A 21,318-nucleotide genomic window follows, 5' to 3' on the forward strand; every position below is an offset into this window, starting at 1 on the left:
CAGGTGGTTTTCAGTCATAAATCAAAGAGAGCTCATCTTACTTCAACTCCTAAAAGTTCACATTTTCTCTGACCTGTAAAACATTTTTGGTGCTAAATCCAGTTTGCACACATTGCTTTCCAACTTTCAAACATCAGTGACACAGTCTATCAGAGATCCTAACCTTGGAAATGAGAGCTCGTTGCTGGTAGTCTTTTTGGTCTGGCATATTTTTCTCCGCACTACTTAATCATACTACCTCCGGAATGTCTTATTTACACATCTCTTATTTGCGCCTTCATTTTTCTTCATATTGCCTGACATTCCTTCTGTATATAATTTTTAATTTCTGTATATAATGTAATAATGTACATAGTAATGTACATAACATAAGAGTCTTTTTTTTTCTTTTAGTACTATACTGTACTGTACACCACGGGCCACCGCTGTAACACGTGAATTTCCCCGATGTGGGATCAATAAAGTTTATCCTTATCCTTTTTTAGTACTAATATTCATGTACTACTTCTGCCTCAGTATCTCAGGATCAGTGGCAAGTCCTCTCTAATTCAATGGTTCTTGTTGACCGGTCTCTCTCCACGTATGACGTGATCCACATCAGCCGCGACATTGCCACCAACCCAGACGAGACCAGGGATTTTTGCCTCCTCGGTAACTGCTCTGTCAAGTTCTATCATCATGTTCAAATTGAAGATGGTGGCTTCTGACGTTCCCCTGCTACCTCTTTACTTCTTATTTCAGCCTGTCAGAAGGAGGAGTCTTGTGTAGCAGTGACATTAATGCAGGTGGCGTCAGCCACTCGCTGCATTCTGTACCCTGACACCACTATTTGTGGACTAAGCTCCACCCTGCTGTCATCCAACCCCACCTCTTCCTGTAGATTACTCATCAGAGAGCCTGCGTCCCATGTGTACCTGAGGACAGGTGAGTCAGTCAGATTTTAGCAAATATTGGAGGTAGGGTTGAATTCATCCTGATCTCACCTGTCTGTCTTTACCTGTGTCTTTTGTCCACTTTAGAGCCGTCACGCTTGGTTACATCCATTTCCATCCCAGGTCATGGGACTCTGCAGGGTGCTGTTACAGAAACAGGCCTTGGCTCAGTCAGGAAGAGTGTTGTTCAGTTCTTGGGGGTGCCTTATGCCCGCCCACCAATAGGATCACTTCGCTTTGAAGCAGCTCAGCTTGCTGATTGGACAGGAACTTGGGATGCTACTAAGCCCCGGTAAAGTTGCTTCACCACTGTCCTGTCTCACTCACCTGTAAAGACAAACTTTGAATGAGGCAACTGTCTTCTGGTGTGTTTCAGCCCCAGCTGTATCCAGCCTGGTGATTCTGAGACTGCAGCATCCAGTGAGGACTGTCTTTATCTGAACATCTTCACTCCTGCTCAACGGGTCTGTCGTCAGGACTGATGATCAGTCCCTCAATTTGGCGTGTTCTCTGGCAAAGACTGAATCTTTATGTTTGTTTGTGTGTGTGTGTGTGTGTGTGTGTGTGTGTGTGTGTGTGTGTGTGTGTGTGTGTGTGTGTGTGTGTGTGTGTGTGTGTGTGTGTGTGTGTGCGCGTCAGAGAGGGCATGTCCCAGTCCTTGTATTCTTCACCAATCTTGGAGCCTATCAGAGCTCTCAAATGTTGGACGGCTCCATCTTGGCTGCTGTTGGAAATATTGTCGTGGTGACTGCGAGCTACAGAGTTGCTGCATTTGGCTTCCTCAGCACAGGTTTGTGTGTATGAGAGAGAGAGAGAGAGAGAGGGAGAGAGCATATAAACACACTGAGACCATCATGTATATGTCTGCAGAAAGCTCTGGTCTCCATGGTAACTATGGCCTGTCAGACCAGGAGGCAGTGCTTCACTGGGTTAACGCCCACATCTCACTTGTGGGTGGGGACAATGAGAGGGTGACAGTTGGAGCAGAGCAACGTGGAGCCGATATCACCAGCCTTCATCTCCTCTCCTCCTCACCACGGTTCCAGCGTATGTTGTTGATGGTGAGAACCTAACCTCTCCCTGTCACTTCTCAGTGGCTGCACCACAGTCTGGCTGGATCAGGACCTATGTTTATCTGTTTACTTCCCTGCAGGGTGGCTCTGTTTTCTCTCCATCGTTACTTCAAACGCCACCCTCCTCCAGGCGCGAGGCTCTCCAACTTGCCACAGAGCTCGGCTGCTTTGATAACCTTAATGACATGGAGATGGCTGCTTGTCTCAGAGCAATACCTGCTCATGAGCTCAACATCGCTCAAACCAAAGTAAAGTCAGCTCACCGCAATGTTTTGATTATCATACTAGAATGAGTCATTTCAGTCTGTCTGTCTGTCTGTCTGTCTGTCTGTCTGTCTGTCTGTCTGTCTGTGTGCACAGCTGTTGGCAGTTAGTGGTCCATTTCAGTCCTGGTCCCCGGTCCATCAGCCCACCAACACATCCTCATTTCAGAGAGTTGACCTCCTGATCGGAACGTCTCAACATGACAGCTTGATCACTCGGGCTCGCAGACTGAAGGTCAGAGGTCATTCATCCGAAGGGCTGACCAATGACTTGAGTTAATAATGTAGCAACATTCGCAAATGGTTAAAAAATGGCAAAAAGGGGTTTTCATAAGTGTTCTCATGTTTGCCATGTTCAAAAGTAAACTTCATGGATTCCACGTGTTAAAATCAAAATAAAAGTAGATTTTAAAGTTCGAGGGTGTGAGTTAAATTAATATTTGATTTGATTGATCAAGATGATTTTGAGTCACACACATCTTAACACACTAACATGCTAATAAACCAACACAGCTTGGACTTTAGAGATATTTTCATCCTCCAACCGGAATGATGAAATTGTTTAATGAAAGATGTGTGCAGATTTTAGGAAGAACAGTTTTTCTCATTGTTACTTAGAAATCAAAACAGAACAAAGTGATCTCCTTAACTCTTTTCTCGCTGCATTTAGGACCTTGGGGACCTGCTTGGTCATGCTGATGGAAAGACGGCATTCTACGAAGCCTTAAGTCGTTCACTGGGTAGTGTGACAGGAAGTGAGCAACTGAAAGAGGTGGAAGTCTGGTTCTACTCTCTAGATCATAGTCCAACAGCCTCTGGGTACAACCTGTTCTCTAGAGCACTGGATAATGCCACCAGGTGAGGAACATCCTCAGTGACCAGTGGCATCAGTACAGTGACATCATAGTATCTCAGTCTAAAAGATATTGTAATGTCTATGATGACAACAAGTGAAAAGACTCTGTGTGTGTGTGTGTGTGTGTGTGTGTGTGTGTGTGTGTGTGTGTGTGTGTGTGTGTGTGTGTGTGTGTGTGTGTGTGTGTGTGTGTGTTACAGGGATCTGTTCATAATTTGTCCCAGTCTACGGATGGTTAGCCATTGGGCCAAACACAAAGCTAGCGCCTTTCTCTACCACCAGCCTCTCAGCAGTGCTCACAGCAGGTATAAGAAATAGAGATATGAGGGCTTTAGACATAATTTACGGGATGGCGGTGATTAGATGGTTCATGAAACTTTCTGTTACTCACTCAAAACTTGATTTAACACCTGGATTAATGGTTTCCACTCTGCAGAGCTGAGACATCTGTTCCTTTAGATGTTCAGCTAATGTTTGGAAGCCCTTATCATCCAATCAACATCCAGCGCTTCACCCGCTCTGATCGGCGCCTCTCTTTGGCTACGATGACCTACTTTTCCACCTTCGTCCGTACAGGGTGAAAACCACATTAACCAAATCTGTCTGACACCAGTTACAGGGCCGTCATCTGGCCGTCTTTTTAAAAACTTTCTTATTTCCTGTTAGGAACCCAAACCCATCTCACCTGTGGGCGGAGTCTGTTTTGCCCCAGTGGCCACAGGTCGTGTCTTCTGACACTCCACTCACCTACCTTGAGCTAAGTCCCACCCTCAAGCACAATGAGGGTCTAAGTCAGAGATCCTGTTCTTTTTGGAACCATCTAGCCAGCAGACTGACCAGCACAAGCAGTGAGTCCCATCAATCATCACGCCACGTCATCAGGATTAAACTGCAGCTAAGAACGATGACATCACCTCATGAATGTGTTTGGTTGGTTGGGGTATTGTCACCAAGGTTCCTGTTATTTTTCCCCAGGTGTGTCAGGGGAGACTGTTCTGCAGGCAGTGATTCCTGAGCTTCCATTGGCTATGTCCTCCAGCCAATCACAGACTGACAAAGATGCCTACAACTGAACTGGTGACATCATTTGCTGTTTGATGGCTCCCAGTTTTGTTTGATCTTAATCAATAATCATGTTGTGAATCAATCAATAAATCAATAAAGACATTTAAAAAACAAAAACTGCTAAAGCTGATTCATCTGCATCATTTCAACCTAAATACTACTTACTACCATTTTATCCCTGCTGGGATTACTGGGAGGGTGCTGGAGTTGATTCCAGATGCAGATGGGCAAAGGCGGGTCCACCCCTGGATAAGTCACCAGATCATTACAGGGTCCTAAAGGTGTCCTGGCACCACCTCCTAGTACCAGAACACCTTCCATGTTATCTCTCCTCATCAGGGCTTAAATCCGGAACCCACCACTTCTCAGCCCCCTACAGACTGAGCTACCACTGCCCCACTCACCTAAATATTGTATTTGATTAATGTGCCAATGTTTCCATGGTAACCCAGAAAGCAATAACCGCAACAAAAGAGTATCGGGGTGTGGCAGTTTAACATTAAAGATTTTACCATTGTATCTGAGATCAAGAGAATAAATACACTGAATATTCTGGGACATAGATATATGGACTGCTTGTATTAGGAAGGAGAGGACAAATGACTGGATATACTGGGATAGAGAGGACAAATGGACTATTGCACTGGGACAATGCAGGTTGTTTATACTTGGACAGAGAGAATAAATGACCAGTTAAATGACTGAAAGATAGATGATTATTGTCAAACCAAGAGATCCTCTGAATTTTTGGAGCTCATTCTGTTAACATTAATATGGCCAGTTAGGATCAGACTGACTAGTCAGGATGCCCCCTGGACGCCTCCCTGGTGAGGTGTTCAGGGCATGTCCCTCCGGTAGGAGACCCCCGGGGAGACCCAGGACACGTTGGAGAGACTATGTCTCTCGACTGGCCTGGGAACGCCTGGGGATCCCTCCGGATGAGCTAGAGGAGGTAGCTGGGGAGAGGGAAGTCTGGGCTTCTCTTCTTAGGCTGCTGCCCCCGTGACCCGACCCCGGATAAGCGGTAGAGGATGGATGGATGGATGGATGGATGGATGGATGGATGGATGGATGGAAGGATCAGACTGACTTTCGCGCTGAGTACATGTACATTCACATACTGTATTTGCTTCATATTAAATATGTACAAACGCGCACAATAATGGTTTCGATTATGTGGTTGTCCAAAGACAGCCGGGACAGCAGGTGTCGCTGTACAAGACTAAGCGTGTCTGTTCTACATTGAAGAATTGAACGGAAGCGGAAGTTGAAGCTAATAGCAGTTAGCCGAGATGAGATGAGCGCAGCGAATGGGCACGGATCTATATTTAAGGTTAGTTTTCCCTAAGATCTTCCATGGTTCCTGTTATCTCTCCCCAGAGGTTCACGCCTGTAACTTAGAAGAACACTCTCGCATGCTAACGAAACCGACAGCCTACTGTTTAGATAACTTTGGCTGGGATGTTGACGCACAGGGCACTGTGTATTATTATGTATTATTATGTATTATTGTTACAGCACTACTGGATTTGGTTGTGTCACCAGAGGTAAATGTCACCGAAACTCGATCACATTCAACGGACAATGTCTGGGCTACAATAGAGTTTTCCTGTTCTGAGGGTTTAGCTGTGGAAGAAACATTTGCATCTTCCAGTTTGATTCGGGCTCAATACGTGCAGCTTTTGTGCCACAGTAGTACATTTAAATGGTTTAATGGATCTTTCAGGAAATGTTGATAGTTGTGGTTCCGGACTCTGGAAAGACTTTTGTTCTCCAAAGATTAAAGCCAACGGGATTCGATCATAAAACAACCTACTATGTGATGTAATCTTGTATTGTACTGCAATACTATACTACTGGTATTGGTTAGTTGAAAAACCTACACTAAACACCAACCCTTTTACCGAGGGTAACCCTCGATTACACGATGAGCAATAAACATTGAAGGTTGTTCAAGTAATCAGAGTATTAATTTAAGTGTAACACAAGATGACAGTAAATTATTCAAGCTGAATTTGGCTGCATTAAACAATGAACATTTAAGGGAATCAAACTAACTGAAAAACTTTACTGTTTTCAATCAGTGCATGTTTTGTCTTCATCATTTCTGAACTGGAAGCAGCTATGGTGTTTGTGCGGCTTCTCAGAGTGATGGATTATGAACAGTTACTCTTCATACATGTTGAATTCCAAGTATGCTGTATTTAAAAGTATCAAGCCCGTTGAATCGACAGCAACAGGTGATGTTTGATGGTTGATGAAAGTGTATCTGTGCTTCAGCAGATGGTGAGGCGGCGTCCAGCCAATAAAGACGTTTGTCCTCTGGAATTAAAATCTTTGAGAACAGAGGAAGACACCGGTCTTTTCAGCCTTGATGAAGAATCTGCAACAAAGAGTTCCCCTCAGGACAAATGGAAAGAGGAAGAAACACCTGATTCAGGTGGCGACATGACAAAATGGTTCATTCTTATAAGTTTAATATAGATCCAGATTTCTGCGGGAAATCTGCATGTGAGCAACCACCACTACCAAGATTTACCGTGACAGCAATGAGATGTGTGCCAAAAATCATTTGATTTGGTGTTTCTCAGTAATTCCTATAAAACGATGTACACACCTTGATGAAAAAAATAATGAAGAATTTTATTCAGCTTATTTTATTCATGCTCCATGACTTCATAGGTCAAATTTCAGGCCCATCACCTGTCCTGTTACAATAAGCTGCTATACTCTTAAGTTATTTGTTTGTTTGTGGGTGGAGGTGGGACAATGTATAAGACACCTGTCTGAACTTCTCAGGTGGTCAGATGGCAGTTAGCAAGGAGAAGGACGAATCTTTTGAGGATGAACTGGGACGACTGGACATGGACTTGGTGAGGAAGTCCAAACAGCACAACCTGACTTCAAATAACGTGCGAGCCATCCTGCATGTAAGTGTCTCCTCATCTATGACTACATTCCCTCGAGGAGCGGTGTGTAATGTGAATGGTTGTCATTTACCAGGAGGTGATTACCCATGAGCATGTGGTCAGCATGATGAAAGCTGCAATCAGAGACACACAGGACCAGCCGATGTTCGTAAGTCTCTCTGCCCCCGTCTCGCTAAAGAGCTTCCAGGGCTGGTTTAGAGCCACTGACTGGCTGTCCGGGATCTTTGTTTTTCCTCCACTTATGCATCAGCACAACAGGTCCAAACTGATTCCAAACAGTTTCCAGGCACCAACTTCCACCTGGGGTTGCAGACCGCAACAGCAATGGCGAAAAAGTTGCCTTTAAACATTAAAGCTAACTACAAATTTTATGAACTTTATACTAGTTAGCAGTGCGCTAACATTAACATTTCCATAACATGGGTTTTATTGTCTCCATAACAGAGTTTCCTAGGTGGGTGCATAAATGGCTAAACTGAACTCAGTACTCAGTAGTTATTGTCCAAGCATGGTTGCTTCTGAGCAAACGATTCAACAACACAAACACTAAACCCATGCACTCACATAATCATATTTTATGCTGATGTAGAAATGTGGCTCTGATGTGCCTTCACTTCCTAAGGAAAAGCAAACTGTTTTCTGGAGGCACCAGGTTGGAATCAGTTCTGCACTTGCTCTGTGTAGTAAGAGCAGGTCCTTTTGGGTGGAAAAAGGACACCTCTCCTCACTGTCTGCTACACTGTGAATCTGTTTCTCTTCCAATAGGAACCAAAAATGACTCGGTCCAGACTGAAACAAGCTGCACCCTACAGTCAGGTTAGCGCCTCCCCTTCCTAAAAAGATATTGAAAATATCATCTGAAGGCCAAGGCAGAAATTAAGGAAATGTTTTTTGTCCTCATGTTGTTGCAGCTTCCCAACTGGAGTCTGTCAGCAAACACAGTCAAGGTAACCCAACTGACTGACTGACTGACTGACTGACTGACTGACTGACTGACTGACTGTCTGTCTGTCTGTCTGTCTGTCTGTCTGTCTGTCTGTCTGTCTGACTGTCTGTCTGTCTGACTGTCTGTCTGTTTGTCTGACTGTCTGTCTGTCTGTCTGTCTGTCTGACTGTCTGTCTGTCTGTCTGTCTGTCTGACTGTCTGTCTGTCTGTCTGACTGTCTGTCTGTCTGTCTGTCTGTCTGTCTGTCTGTCTGTCTGACTGTCTGTCTGTCTGTTTGTCTGATTGCAGTCATTTCATAGTTTAACTCTGTCTGCCTGACCTGCAGCACCCCCAGTTTGTTGATATAGATCTGGATGATGATGAAGACTCTTCAGATGAAGAATATTGTCCTGATGAAGAGGAGGATGATGATGAAGAGGAGGAGGATACAGCTGAAGAGGTGATGTATTTTGTACCCCCAGTTTCATCTGATTTAAGTGAACTTGAGTTTCCACCAAAGTTGTTTGGAAGTGGCTTTATTCAAAGTTTGCTCCATTCTAAAGTGTACTAATTTAAAAAAAAATATATATATATATTACTAATTATTTTTAGGATTGAAAAGAATGGATGGTTTTAAATGGATAGTTTCAGTGAATATTTACTTGTTTTACTTGCTATCATGGAGGGGGAAAGGCTAAGGTACCTTATTGCCCCATCCATGGGTGTTCCATTCATTTTTGCTCCATGTACCATAGCTGACTCCATCACTAACGTGTACCTTGTTTGTGTGTGTGTAGTCCTTCCACAGTGATGTAGACATCATGGCTTCACTTCCCAGAAAGCACCAGGGCTCCCTGTCTTACCTTGGAGAAAATCCTACCCCAGTTGAGTCTCTACAGGTATGCTGCCCCATTTCTGCTCCCCCTCTCCCCTTTAGAAAATAGATGCATGACCTTACATCACAAAGTGTCAGCCGCAGTAGTGTAAAGCACGCCGCCACTGAGCCCTAGAGCAGTGGAGATGTGTTCTCTGGAGGAAGTGTCTGGGGGGGGGGGTCCGTGCTCAGACTGCTGCCCCACTGACCTGGCACTGGATAAGCAGAAGATCTTTGCATATGTCTGGACTGATGTCAGCGGTCGCTCAGGCTGTAGCAGACTGGGCTGGGAGGTGGAGCTTTCTCGGTCCGAGCCCCCCCCCCCCCGCGAGAGATGCAGCTAGCTTGTGCTACTGTTTTAATCACATAAAGGAGCTTAAGACCTACGTCTCTTAAGAGAGACATTTCTCCAATACTGCTCCTCTTCATTGGCAGACCATGAAGTCCAGACGAGACTTTAAAATACTCCTGACCTGCAACAAGCCCGCTTTTGAAACGTTTTATTTTAGTTCTGAGCTATACTTGAGTCAGACAATACACATGATTTGACTTGAACGTTGGGGAGTTATGTCAGTTTTTGTTTTATAGCTGATGATTTAGTATTTTGAAGATATAAGCTGTGAATAAACAATGTTGCCTCATTTGACCTTTAACCCTGTCATGTTAGAGTCGCCCCCAGGATCAGACATTGAGCTTCAGTGCTCCCCAGCACCTCGTTGCTCCCGAATCATCCTTCCTAGATAGATTGAATGCTGTGGATGAGGAGTTAAACTGTAGCTCTACCTACGCCTACAACCAGGTATCTCCACCCACCTGAGTCTGTGCTAGTCCGACTGTCTGACTGCCTGCTCGTCTCCACCAACGAGTCTCTATTTCTCAGAGTCTGGATAAGAAAGCAGCCAATGATGATGCAGGTGTTGAAGATACAGGTTGCCTGGCGTATCGCACACGCTCCAAACTGCCTTTGGTCAATATTCCTCTGGGCCAGCTAGAGGCAGAGCTTCTGGCTCCAGATATTACAGCCGACATGTACGAGCAGAGCGCTGCCCAAAGGGAGGAGGACCGACACTGGGCTGAGTGGCTGCAGAGTCTCATGGACCCTGAAAACCTTGGTAAGAGTTAATGTTCTTTTAGAATTTGGTGTTACGATTTGACCAAAGTTCCGTATTGTATTAATAGTCACAGTAGGAATGAATGTATCAATAACTAGGACCTTTAATTGAATATTCACCTTTAATCAAGTTATAGATTTAGCTGCTGTGCACTTCATTTTTACTCATTTTCCCTTCATGTAGCTGTGAGCTATGAGTGTTTTTGTGCTAGTATTGTAGTTTTATATTGTAGTCTTCAGGGATCTCGGTGATCTAAAAAGATCAGTCAGCTGATGATACTACTCATTATTATAACAACTCTCTTTATTTCTCAGAGGAAGCTGATGATGATGATGATCCAGAATACAACTTTGTCGATGATCTTGATAAACCAGATAAGGAGGATTACAGGACAGATCGGGCCGTCCAGATTACCAGTAAAACCTGCTTCTTTTTTCTGATTGAGCTGCTCTTCAGATGCGGATTTTAATGCTGGTTGTTGTTCTACAGGGAAGGAAGTGAATGAACTCCTTGATGAACTCTTCGATACAGTAAGTCAGTATTTACCAACATGAAGTGTGGTGAATGTTCAATAAAAACAAATTAACTTGCTTGTACTTGGAAGTAAGTGTCCAAACTCCTCATATAGCCATATTACTAATATTAATATTAATAATGAACCCTAACCCAAACATAGTTATAGCACAGTTCTATTGTGGACACGTGTTTCTACCAATGGAAGCAGTTGTGGTCCCTTAGCTCTGGAACTCAGGGACTGTTTGTGTTCTTTAAACAGCTCCAAGATGAGAAACAGGAGGAGGCCCCATCACAGGCTGGATCCAATTTCAACACCCCACAGGCTTTATGGTAATCTGTAAACTGCTGTCTGATGCAGAATAATGAGGTGTGTGGCGTGAGATACAGTTCAAGAGGTGAGGTCACGCGTGTGCACACACACATGCGTGCACACGTGACCTGGTCCTCCTATCGGGACGGTGCAGCAGAGGAGTGCTGTAACTGTTTGGGTTAGGAGGAAAAGAAATTTCATCTGCTGTCGCTTCTTTGCTGAAAACTTGTGAAGAAGAAACCAGCTGAGAGGAGACAGTTCAGTTCAGTTGGGCTCCATTCCTTTCTAGAGTCTACACTCTTGACTCAATCTGGTCTTTCTCAGGTAATTCATCTGCTAATTCTCAGAATTATTGCAGTGCAGCTTAACCTGATTGGTCAATTTTGTAATATTAACCACTGTGTTGAGTCGGTCTCTATTGCCTGGTGAGTCTAAACATTAAAAAAAACATGAACCTACCAAAGCAACTAAACGTTCATGTCATGTGCTGCTTACTGTACAGTTGTGTTCAAAATAATAGCAGTGTGGTTTAAATAGTGAATAAAACTTAACATCATCAGAAAAGCATTTAAATCCATACAGGAAAACACATTGGAAGCTCTGGATGTTCTTTTCCAAATGAAGAATCACAAAGTGTATTATTTTAAAGAAAAGAGAAGAAAGTGCAACATTTGGCTGTTCACTATCAGTGTAAATAAGAGAAGATTTTGCTTTTCTATGAAGAACTAATATGTAATCTTTTCACCCGTTTGAGAATCGCCTCGCATCTATGTTGCATGAGCTGACCAACGTCTGACATCTGTGTTCCAGCCCAGAAACCTCTAACTAACACTAACACTTCACCTTTGTGTCAGAAACAGTATTTTTGATATCAGCCTACTTGTTTTCTACTGGTTTAAGGTCTGGGGGCTGGGCTGCCCCCCCATAACAGAACTTAGCTGTTGGTCTAGAACCAAGATGCTGCTCTTACTGGTGTGTTTGGGGTCGTAACAACCATTATGAATGTACAATCAAATGTCGGATTTCTTCCCTTTTCTATAAAATAATAAGTATGGGTGGAACCACAAATATTTGAGGAAATTTCTCTGCCTCCAATAATGTTTTTTTGAAATGGAAAGCTCAAAGCTCGGTATTTCCCACTGACTACCTGTATTGTGGCACGCATTTACATCATCCGCTCAAAGCATGAAGACGGAGGAAGCGGAAATCTTCAGTTTGGGAAAGTAGCAGTAATGATGCCGTTTCCTCTCGTGCATTTATAATTGCTCTTCAACTAAGCAAAAAATATGTTTTACCAGATTAATTGAAGGAATAGCTGCAGCCCTAATAAGTAGAAAATATGATTACTTTTTTCATAATTTCCTTTTTGGAAAAGATGTGTGAACTTCAGTGGTGAAGTCCAATGAACTTCTATTGTGAGGATTTTAAGCTTCGTTCACTTTTTTTAAACACACCACAAGTATTTTGAACACAACTGTACGTAACAGCTCAAAGTAAGAGGAATGTGTCCAAACCGAACCTAAACACGGCAGGAAGTGGTCGAATGTTTTCTGTCATCCAGGTTGAAGAACTCTCTTCTTGTTTTTTAGCAGCTCCTCATGAGTTCTGCTTTACCAACATTGACTGTGGCACTGACAGTTGGGGGGCGTTCTTTGTCTTTTCCCTGCTTGTAGCTTTGGGACACCGTTGGCAGAGATGCTAACAAAGCAACGGCAAACAATTAGAAAGCAGTATGAGACTCTGCAGCAGAGGAGAGCATTGCAGGATATGACCAATCATGACCATTGCAAAGCAAGCCTGAAGGCTGGTTCAGAGGTGAACGCCATCACTCCTGTTCCAGTGACGCCTTGCCAAGAGGCCCCCCCCCTTCATCTCAACACGGCCCAAAAGCTACAGCTGCAGCAGCAGCTGCAGCAGGTTTGTCACCTTGAGTCTACAAATGTTCCATTTGATGCAAGCGAGTTGAACTGAGACCACGGGACTGTCTGTGTCTGCTTGTTAGCATGTACAGCTGCTCACCCAGGTTCACCTCCTCTGTCGAAACCGGGACAATCTGATGCACGAAGCCTGCATGAGCAAGCAATACCTGGTCAGTCGTTAAATATCATGTGCACATACAGACGATTACTGGTAAATACTAATGTCTGCCAGTTCCCTACCGAGGTCGCTAACGCCTGATTTCTCTGTAGGAGGAGCTGATTCAGTTCTCCAGACCTGAGGAGGAGCTGGGCCACCCCAGCAGTTTCAGGGTGTGTAACCTACAGGCTGCACTGAATCTCCTACAGGAGGTGGAGCAGAGAGCAGCACCCTCTACTGTCTCACGTGCCCCTGCCTCCTATAAAGGCTGGCTCCCCAGGATGACTGCCGCCACTAACAGTGAGAAGAGTCACACGTAAGTTTGGGCACCCCAGTCAGAGTTTCTGTTGACACGACCAGTTGAGAAAGTGGAAAAGCCATAAAGATAGCCTGGTTCCACAGGATCCCTAATAAAACGCATCAATCTTGTCGGCAAACTTTTTCTTTGGGAATTTTTGCTTTTGTGCAACTTGTAAAAGAAAATTGTTTAACATTTAAAGGGATGGAATATAAAAGGAATTCTTCGCGTTAACAGGAACTTTGACTGTGCGGCCCAAACTTTTGTAACTTATTGTGTCTGCTGTTTCCTGTATATGATTCAACTTCTGCTCGTGTTCAGGCCACGCCTTTCCTCTACTGCCTGTCGAGGATGCTTGGCTGTTTGCGACACGCTCAGTCTTCCTTTATCCAGAAATTCTTCCTGTCTGCAGCCTGGACAAAAAACAAAATCACAGAGTCATTTACACTCCAGGAGAAAATGGGTAATGACCAGCACACAAAGGACGTGCGGCTTTAATGAGTCACCATGACAGTATTTGCGGGTTTGTTTTTCTGAAATCTGTATCAATGTGAACCTGAGGCGCTGAATTTTGGGTTCATTAGATGTAAGCCACAACCATCCAAATCTGAAGAAATTAACTTTTTCAGTGCGTACAATAAAACATGTTTTAGTTTTGCATTTGACTTTTAAAAAAATAAATCAGCATTTTAATTATGTTCTGATTTATTGAGATGCACAAGGATTCTCCCAGGAGTCAGCAAAGAATGATCCCCCCACCCCCACCCCCTTTCCCATGGTGCCTCTGTGCAGGCTCATTGTTCTGGCTCTGAAGCACTTTGAGGGAACACTGGACACGGATCAGCTAATCAGTTCTTACCTGCTCTGTAAGAGTCGCTGGAGTATCAGGAAACACATTAAAGAGATGAGCACGCCCAAGGTGTCGCCTGACAACGTCATCAAGGTGACAACATTGTGACAGTCACACACGTGCTGATTATCCACCAGAAGAGTAAATGTGCCTCTATGTTTTCAGACATTCATAATGAAGGGAATCGTCCGGCCGCTGCCTCTTGCCTGCAGTAGAGTTCAACCAGGAGACCAGCGCCCCCCTGTGGATCGAATCACTGCCAACGTACCAAAATGGCTTAAGGCGAGCTTAACAAACTCTGCCTACATTTACACACTAACTGCCCCTTTGCTGAAACTAATCGACCCTTCGTATGCGTTTGAACATGGATTTCTCAGCTATTTCAGTGAAAGATTTTCCGAAGGAAATTGTATCAAATTTCGGGAGTACTAGTTTCAAAATAGTAGAGAGAACTATATAGAAAGGATAATAATATACTATCCATCCATCCATCCTCAGAAATCTATTCACAACATCATTTGTTGGCAGAGTAATGTTGATGAAGAGGCATTGGCTTATTTGTGATAAGGAACAACAATGTTCTCGAATGGCAGGGAAAATAAGCGTACTGTTTTATTATAAGCTAACTTTTATTTATGACTCCCCATAGTTTTTAGTATCTTATATGTGAGCCTGTTGCTAAGTGGTTTGTTGCTCTTGTTCCCATATCATAGGTTTGATCAATACATTGGATCTGTATTTATCTGGTACATTTGTTTCACCTCACAGTTAACCTTGAGTTAAAACATGAGCAACTTTTAATTAATCCACTAGTGTCTTGTAGATAACATCTGTGTGCTAGTTAGCGTTAGCGTCTCACCTTGGAACAAACGTAGTAATGTTTCATTATCATTGATGGCTTCCGCACTTTTTAAGCCATATTCGACATCACTCCAGTTGTGTTTTTAGCTTTGGAAAGGTGAAAAATAGCCAAATGTGGATATCTTTCATCAGACATCAGACTGAACAAGCCAGTAAAGACATTGTAACTGTACGTGCGTGCGTGTGTGTGTGTGTGGCTTGTTAATACAACTCTTGTCTTTATCACGACTGAAGAATTTGCAGTTTCAGCTGTCTTTTAGATAACCGCATTATCGTCCCAGGACTCCTGCTGCCTTTAAACCATGGCGTCTTTAGATACTAACCACAGTTCTAAAACAACCAGCAAGGAAAAATTACCTGTTGGCATCATCATTAACTTTGAAGCTGAAATATGTCAATGGATATTGTTTCAGTGTGACTTGAAAGGTGTCTGATGGTTCCTCCCTGCAGAACAGCCAGCTGAACATCCAGAAGACACGCCTCAGCACCAACAGTTATCCCCACTCACTTCCCCCTGGGTGCAGCCTTCGGCTCCACCCACATTTTGTCAGCAAGGCCCGCCCCCCAAGTCTCTCCCACCGACGCATCTTCACCCTCGCTCACAACGCATCTCTGCTCCCTCTTGCTAAAGCCCCAGCTGAGAGACAAGTACACTGCCAGCCAGTCAGACACCAGCCCGTCCGTCCTGAAGCTGCAGGAAATATGGGGAGTAGCAAACTCCCCACCCACCACTGCTACAGTGACACCAATCCCTCAGACTTTTCTACTGAACAGGAAATAGAGCAGGACAATTCCAGAAAACAGAACTATGATTCTGGTCCCCATCTCCCTACTCAGACTAGTTGTAATTGTTCCAATCCCTTAACGCCTTGCATAGAGACTTCAGGGAAGGCCAGATCCTTCCTCCTCCCCATGATGTGGACACCATCTACTCTACCCACACCTTCATGTGCCATCACCATTCAACAGGATCCTGGGCAGCAGATCCAGAGTCTTTTAAGTGAGGGACAGAAGTGCACAGGTCCATGCCATTTAGAGAGGACAGAGAGTTCAAGGTCACCATCACCATTGAGCCCTCGTTCAGTGGAGCAGGAGGGGAAACCTGAGGTACAGCAGAACCAAACCACGGTGGAGTTTATCAGCTTAAACGGTGGAGAAACTACAAGCAGGCAAGAGCAAGGAGGGAGTGGAGGGGAATGCACAGAAGGAGGTGGAGAGGAGGAGCCAGAGGGGGGAGAAGAAAGAGAAGATGGGAAACGTGGAGGTGAGGAGGAGAGGGAGAATGGAGGAGGTGAGGGAGAGGAGGATGGAGAAAAGGACAAGAATGAAGATCAGGATAAGGATGATGATCAGGAGGACGAGGAGGAAGAGGACTTTGATGATCTCACACAGGATGAAGATGATGAGGAAGTGATGTCGACTGCTTCAGAGGAGTCAGTGCTGTCAGTTCCAGAGCTGCAGGTAAAGAGGAAGATGTTGGCCTTCTCCTCTCAAACGGTGTCGTGTGACCATTAATCTTGTACTACTCAATAAAACCGGTGTTAAATGAAGATTTGCTATTTTCATAATTTTATCTTTACCCAAGTTTTTATTCATGACTTATTGTTTATTAAATTAATTACTTTGTCGGTATAAAAAGACCTTGCATTAAACTTTATATGTTCTATGCTAAATTTTGACTTTAATGGTGCTAATATCCAGTGTGCTGCTTATTCACCTCCAGCAGTTATTCAGGAGACTCGAGTCATGATGTTGTAAAGCCCTTCTATCTTTCCAGGAGACCATGAAGCAGCTGACATGGCTCGCAGCGGAGCAGCGACACTGTACCGATGGAGACTCAGAGGAGGAGCACTCGCCAATCTCTCCTGGGTCGCAGGAGGAGGAGGAAGAGGATGATGAAGAAGGGCCTAAAGGGCAGGAAGAGGAGGTAGAAGAGGAGAGGAGCAGTAAAGAGGCACGAGAGGGTATGCTGTCAGCGGAGGGAACGCCTCAAGGAGTAGGGAGGTGTTCTGGTCGAGGGCGAGGTCAGAGGCTTTTGATTTTTAATTTTGGAATATCTTTGCTCAGCTTCTCGTGCTGTAATTAGACTTTCCTGTCTCTGCAGGGCGGGGCCGGCCACTCCGTGGCCTGCGGAGGAGTCGTCAAGAGCGCCATAGCAAGGATGCCACTAAGTTATTACTACTGTATGATGACAACATCCTGGATAATGACCCGTTCAGAGAAAGCAAAGATGTGGCGTTCGCTCAAAATTATCTCAGCAGGGTGAGAATGTAGTGCTGAACAATAGCCAGAGTCAGGAATTCCACTTGGCCAATCACATGTTTCACTGCAGCTCAGTGGTTAATACGTGGTCACCTTAGTTTAATAGCTGAAGGCCCGGGGAGGTAGTTCCACATGTGTACGGCAGAGTTGAGGAGAGTTCTGTCCAGGGTGCGGGTTTTAGAGGCTCACTTTTCAGCCATTAATGACGAGGAGAGGAATATGGTGTCTCTTTTTGTCTTCATCCTGTCTTCGTCCACTTCATCCGAGGCTGGGCTGCTGAATCAGCAGTCTAAGCAGAGATGCCCAGACTTCTTCGCCCCATTCTCTCCCTTGGAAGGTGTCCAGGAGAATCCGAAACAGGTGCCCGAGCCACCACAGCTGACTCCTCTCAATGTGAAGGAGCAGCGACTCCAAGCTCCACCTAATCTCATGCTCCCCCTTCCCCTCCCTCGTGAACAAGCCCCAAGCTACTTGAACCCCTCTGCTTAAGGCAGGACCTCTCCACCAACCTGAGGAGGGAAAGCCACACTGGTCCAGGACCATTGCCTTGGGCTTGGAGGTGTCAATTCTCATCCCTGCCGTTTTACACTTGGCCTCAGTACATGCTGAAGGCCCTGGCTTGATGAAGCCAACAGGACAACATCAGCTGATAAAAGCATAGATGAAAATTGTCGTTTCCAAGCTGGACTTCCCCCAGCAGCTGTGCCGGAGTCCAGAGTGCACTGGAAATAGGTGTGACTTACTGCTTGTGACTAAGCAACGACAAGCAGAAGACCGCGGTTTACTAGAATTTTTCGAGGCTGAGAAACTTCCGTGGCCTAACTGAACTCCTCCCAGACTTGAGATTTTACCTCCAGGACAGCCGGGGCTACAGCTAGCTTGGTTTGGCTGCACCTGGCAACTGCTTAAGGAGCTCCACAGGCCAACGTGAAAATAGGACTAATGGTCCCTCCCATTAGTTGTTTGCCAAAGCTCTCAAGTGACAGAGAAGTTGATCAAATTAATCAACGATGGAATATGTCCATAACCTGCCGACTCACCCAGCAGTCCCTTGAGTCCCACTCTTTAATATATATTCTTTGTGGGATGTAAACATATAATAGCAAAAAAAACGCAAGAGCACGTGAGCATTCATGAATGTACTGTCGATGCTGAGTAAGTCCCAGTTCCACCCACACTGGTTGTGTGCGTGTCTGTCCTAGTTCTGTGTACGTTATTATTGAAACATAATGCGGGTGTGAACGTGATGATATGTTGTGTTTCTAGGTGCGTGAGGCTCTGCAGGACGATCCTGTGCAGGTGGAGAATTTTGTGTCTCTCCTGCATGACTTTGAGCAGTTGGGACAGGGACAGGAAGTCATGCCACTTTTTAGGAAGCTCCGCAGCATCCTGGGAGATCAGAGTGACCTGCTGCGAGATTTTGCTGCATTTCTGTACCCAGAACAAGCACTGCAGTGTGGTCTGGTGAGAGAAACGTGTTTCCTGTGGTGCCGCAGCTGTGTGACGGACAGCTGTTCTCTGGAAGTGACTTGATTTTTCTTCTCCGCAGTTTGAGGAGCAGCAGGCATTTGAGCGTAGTCGGCGCTTTCTACGACAGCTAGAGATCAGTTTTGGAGATAATCCATCACATTATCAGAAGATCATCAAGGCTTTGACGACCAGTCCAGACCTAAATCCATCTGGCATTGATGAGGTATTACACCTATGCTAATGGATAACCTGCTGTCACCTGTACCAGGACTGTCCAAACCAGTCCAACGAGGACTGTCTTCCATTTAAGGTCTTTTTGTCCTACTAGGTAGAAAACAGTTCTCACCAAGGAAACAGGGGATACCAAGTGGAATCAGTTGTCTATGTGATATTATTTTGAATTTCTGTTTATTTAATATCCTAGACACGGATCTTAGAAATGAACAAAAGTCAAATGTTAAGAATGCTCAAACAAGCTCCTTTTTTCTGCTCGGTCCATTTCAGATTTGGACAGTTTGACAAATCCAATCAGATATTTTTCTGTGTTGCAGCTTAAAGCTCAAATGGCGATACTGCTGAAAGGTCACACCCATCTACAAGCTGAATTCTGGGTGTTTTTTGAAGAGCTCCACCCACCCACAGCCCACCCAGGACAGTTTGAAGAGTCTCATTGGCCCGAGAGTGGCGACAGTCAGGTGTGTAGAGGAGAGGCAGCAGGTGGATTTGAAGAGGTGAGCCTGCCAGATTTGGAAGAGGAAGCAGAGGGCTATAAAATCCAACCAATGACAAGTCGGCGGCAAAGAAGAAAGTTAGGCGCTCATAAGAATTATAAGGTGAGCAAACACTTGAGTTCAGTTAAAAATTGGAACCGTCTGTTCCAAACTGTAGATCAAAATGGAAAAAAGTAAACATTGAACCATAAAAATGAAACGGGAAATGCACTAGAAATGACAAAACAGGTAACAGGAAAGGAACAGGACGAACTGAAATAAAATACAAAATTAATCGAAGAACATTACATAAGAAATACATCAAGATAATCACGACATATTAGAACAAAAGATGAAAATGTCAAAGTTTCAGAACGGAGTAGAACACAGCTCCTATGTGACATTGTTATTAGTCAGCTAACAACTGTTGTTGATCAGGATTATGAGTGGTCACCTAAGGACTGGCCCTGTCACTGTGGTGATGCACGACTTCGGAGGAAAAGATGTGCTCGCTGCCATGGCAACAAGGTCAGTATGTGAGAATGGACTGAATAAGAACATAAATGTACCGTAAATATGCCACATTAAGGTGAACCAATTCCATAATCCAATCTTTTATCTCAGATTATTTAAAAAAGGCATCAGTGCTGAGGAAAAGGTTGTTTAGCGTTGGTCATTAGACTGACGTCTGACCAGTTACACCCAACAGTCCGACTAATTATGCTAAACAATCTGCAGTTTTTAGTATTTCAATCATTTTATTTTCCATTTATGATACATATCAAAGATTAAATGATTAAATCTGGTGTCCACGTTACTTCTGGGCCCAACACAAGCACATGCAAGTGAATTTCTTTTACATACCTTTGTGGTTCTTTTTTTTCTCTCCTTTTTTTTAATGTAAAGATTTTGGGTGATAAAAAGGATTCCTGAACATATGAAAACCCGTGTCTCACCTCTGTCCTCCTCAGACCTCAGGGGGGGTGTCCAGAGCCATGAAAAGTCTGGACCCTGCATACTCTCACTTAAACACTGGCCACAGTGAAACAGGAGAAAAAGACCAGGATGTGAAGAGGGACAGTCTGCATGCAGGTGGGAACTGTGGTTACCTTTTCTGAGTGTTCAGACAGATGTAGTTCACCTTTCTGTGTGCAAACAGAGCAGAGGAGTGCATCATGGGAGTCCGTTGTGCTGACGGATGAAAAGGAGGAGGAGGAGATGGAAAAAGAGGAGGATGAAGAAGAGAGGAAGAAGAGAACGTGCCTCCTGGGCACCCATTCAACGATCACCCAAACGGCCTTCCCCTCTTCTTCCTTCTGTCTGCCTGTGTCCTCTCCTCGTCCTCCCCCTGACCTTCCTGTCTGTGCTAAGAATATATCCCTGACAGCCAACGGAGAGAAGGTGATCCTGTGGACCAGGTACATGCCCCCTCTCTTCATCTTCTGACTTTGTTCCTCCTCTTGTGAGTAGCTATGGCAGCGTCTCCTGCTCTTTGTTTTCCAGAGAGGCAGACCGGGTCATTCTAACCAGGTGTCAACAGGATGGAGCCAATCAGAACACCTTTCAGGCCATTTCGACTCTACTTGGCAACAAGACCCCCAATGAGGTAATCTGCTCCACACCCTTTGTGATTGGTCCATGGAGATGAAACTCACCAGCTATTCCACCTCCTGCAGGTTTTTTGCCGTTTTCAGGATTTGATGGGTTTGTTTAGGACGGCAGCTCGTCAGACCAGTTCTGAGGAAGACGCTCCACCCGCTCAACTGACGGCAGCTGAGGATGAAGATGATTAACGAGCCAGCAGGGTCGTTGGTTCCAGTTTCCATCAGTTCACATGTATTTCTTGTACATCTTGTAAATATAAAATGTCACATTATGTACTTATTTTTCCTTTTTAAATTAAATCCTTTTTTAATGCCTCTGCTCTCCGTCAAC

At 44.6% G+C, this 21,318-nt stretch overlaps 2 protein-coding genes across 3 annotated transcripts in view; both read left to right on the forward strand.

The window, feature by feature from the left end:
* Positions 1–4,290, forward strand: part of tg (thyroglobulin) — an 18,144-nt gene extending 13,854 nt beyond the window's left edge. Inside the window, exons 35-47 of the mRNA XM_029838522.1 lie at positions 517–651; positions 742–924; positions 1,020–1,224; positions 1,309–1,396; positions 1,572–1,722; positions 1,803–1,993; positions 2,086–2,253; positions 2,366–2,503; positions 2,939–3,126; positions 3,325–3,429; positions 3,561–3,701; positions 3,791–3,972; positions 4,100–4,290. Coding sequence (XP_029694382.1) covers positions 517–651; positions 742–924; positions 1,020–1,224; positions 1,309–1,396; positions 1,572–1,722; positions 1,803–1,993; positions 2,086–2,253; positions 2,366–2,503; positions 2,939–3,126; positions 3,325–3,429; positions 3,561–3,701; positions 3,791–3,972; positions 4,100–4,197 — 1,973 coding nt within the window. The 3' untranslated portion in view covers positions 4,198–4,290. The remainder of the gene's footprint in view (positions 1–516; positions 652–741; positions 925–1,019; positions 1,225–1,308; positions 1,397–1,571; positions 1,723–1,802; positions 1,994–2,085; positions 2,254–2,365; positions 2,504–2,938; positions 3,127–3,324; positions 3,430–3,560; positions 3,702–3,790; positions 3,973–4,099) is intronic.
* A 1,158-nt stretch (positions 4,291–5,448) lies between these two features.
* gon4lb (gon-4 like b) lies at positions 5,449–21,303 on the forward strand. 2 transcript variants are annotated; one of them, XM_011605186.2, is made up of 30 exons: positions 5,449–5,522; positions 6,470–6,629; positions 6,989–7,119; positions 7,193–7,267; positions 7,885–7,935; positions 8,031–8,066; positions 8,391–8,504; positions 8,842–8,943; positions 9,586–9,717; positions 9,799–10,030; positions 10,345–10,446; positions 10,520–10,560; positions 10,806–10,876; positions 12,530–12,773; positions 12,859–12,945; positions 13,046–13,232; positions 13,552–13,693; positions 14,023–14,173; positions 14,246–14,362; positions 15,392–16,402; positions 16,719–16,965; positions 17,046–17,203; positions 18,470–18,667; positions 18,753–18,896; positions 19,225–19,506; positions 19,822–19,911; positions 20,355–20,475; positions 20,543–20,801; positions 20,887–20,989; positions 21,060–21,303. In XM_011605186.2, exons 1-30 carry the CDS (start codon positions 5,487–5,489, stop codon positions 21,174–21,176), a joined length of 4,941 nt encoding a protein of 1,646 aa, XP_011603488.2. In that variant the 5' UTR covers positions 5,449–5,486; the 3' UTR covers positions 21,177–21,303. The 2 variants fall into 2 exon arrangements, with proteins under 2 accessions (XP_011603488.2, XP_029694685.1); XM_029838825.1 differs by having other exon boundaries at positions 5,457–5,522; positions 6,473–6,629.
* Positions 21,304–21,318: the final 15 nt, after the last annotated feature.

The sequence above is a fragment of the Takifugu rubripes genome, chromosome 7 (genome assembly GCF_901000725.2).
Source record: "Takifugu rubripes chromosome 7, fTakRub1.2, whole genome shotgun sequence".
NCBI lineage: Eukaryota > Metazoa > Chordata > Actinopteri > Tetraodontiformes > Tetraodontidae > Takifugu > Takifugu rubripes.

Bases quoted from the DNA above. Each gene is read 5' to 3' on its own strand.
- gon4lb (XM_011605186.2), top strand. From the start codon at position 5,487: ATGAGCGCAGCGAATGGGCACGGATCTATATTTAAG. The intron at 13,233-13,551 runs GTGAGAAGAGTC...GCTCGTGTTCAG, and splicing joins GATGACTGCCGCCACTAACA to GCCACGCCTTTCCTCTACTG. The intron at 19,507-19,821 runs GTGAGCAAACAC...GTTGTTGATCAG, and splicing joins GCGCTCATAAGAATTATAAG to GATTATGAGTGGTCACCTAA.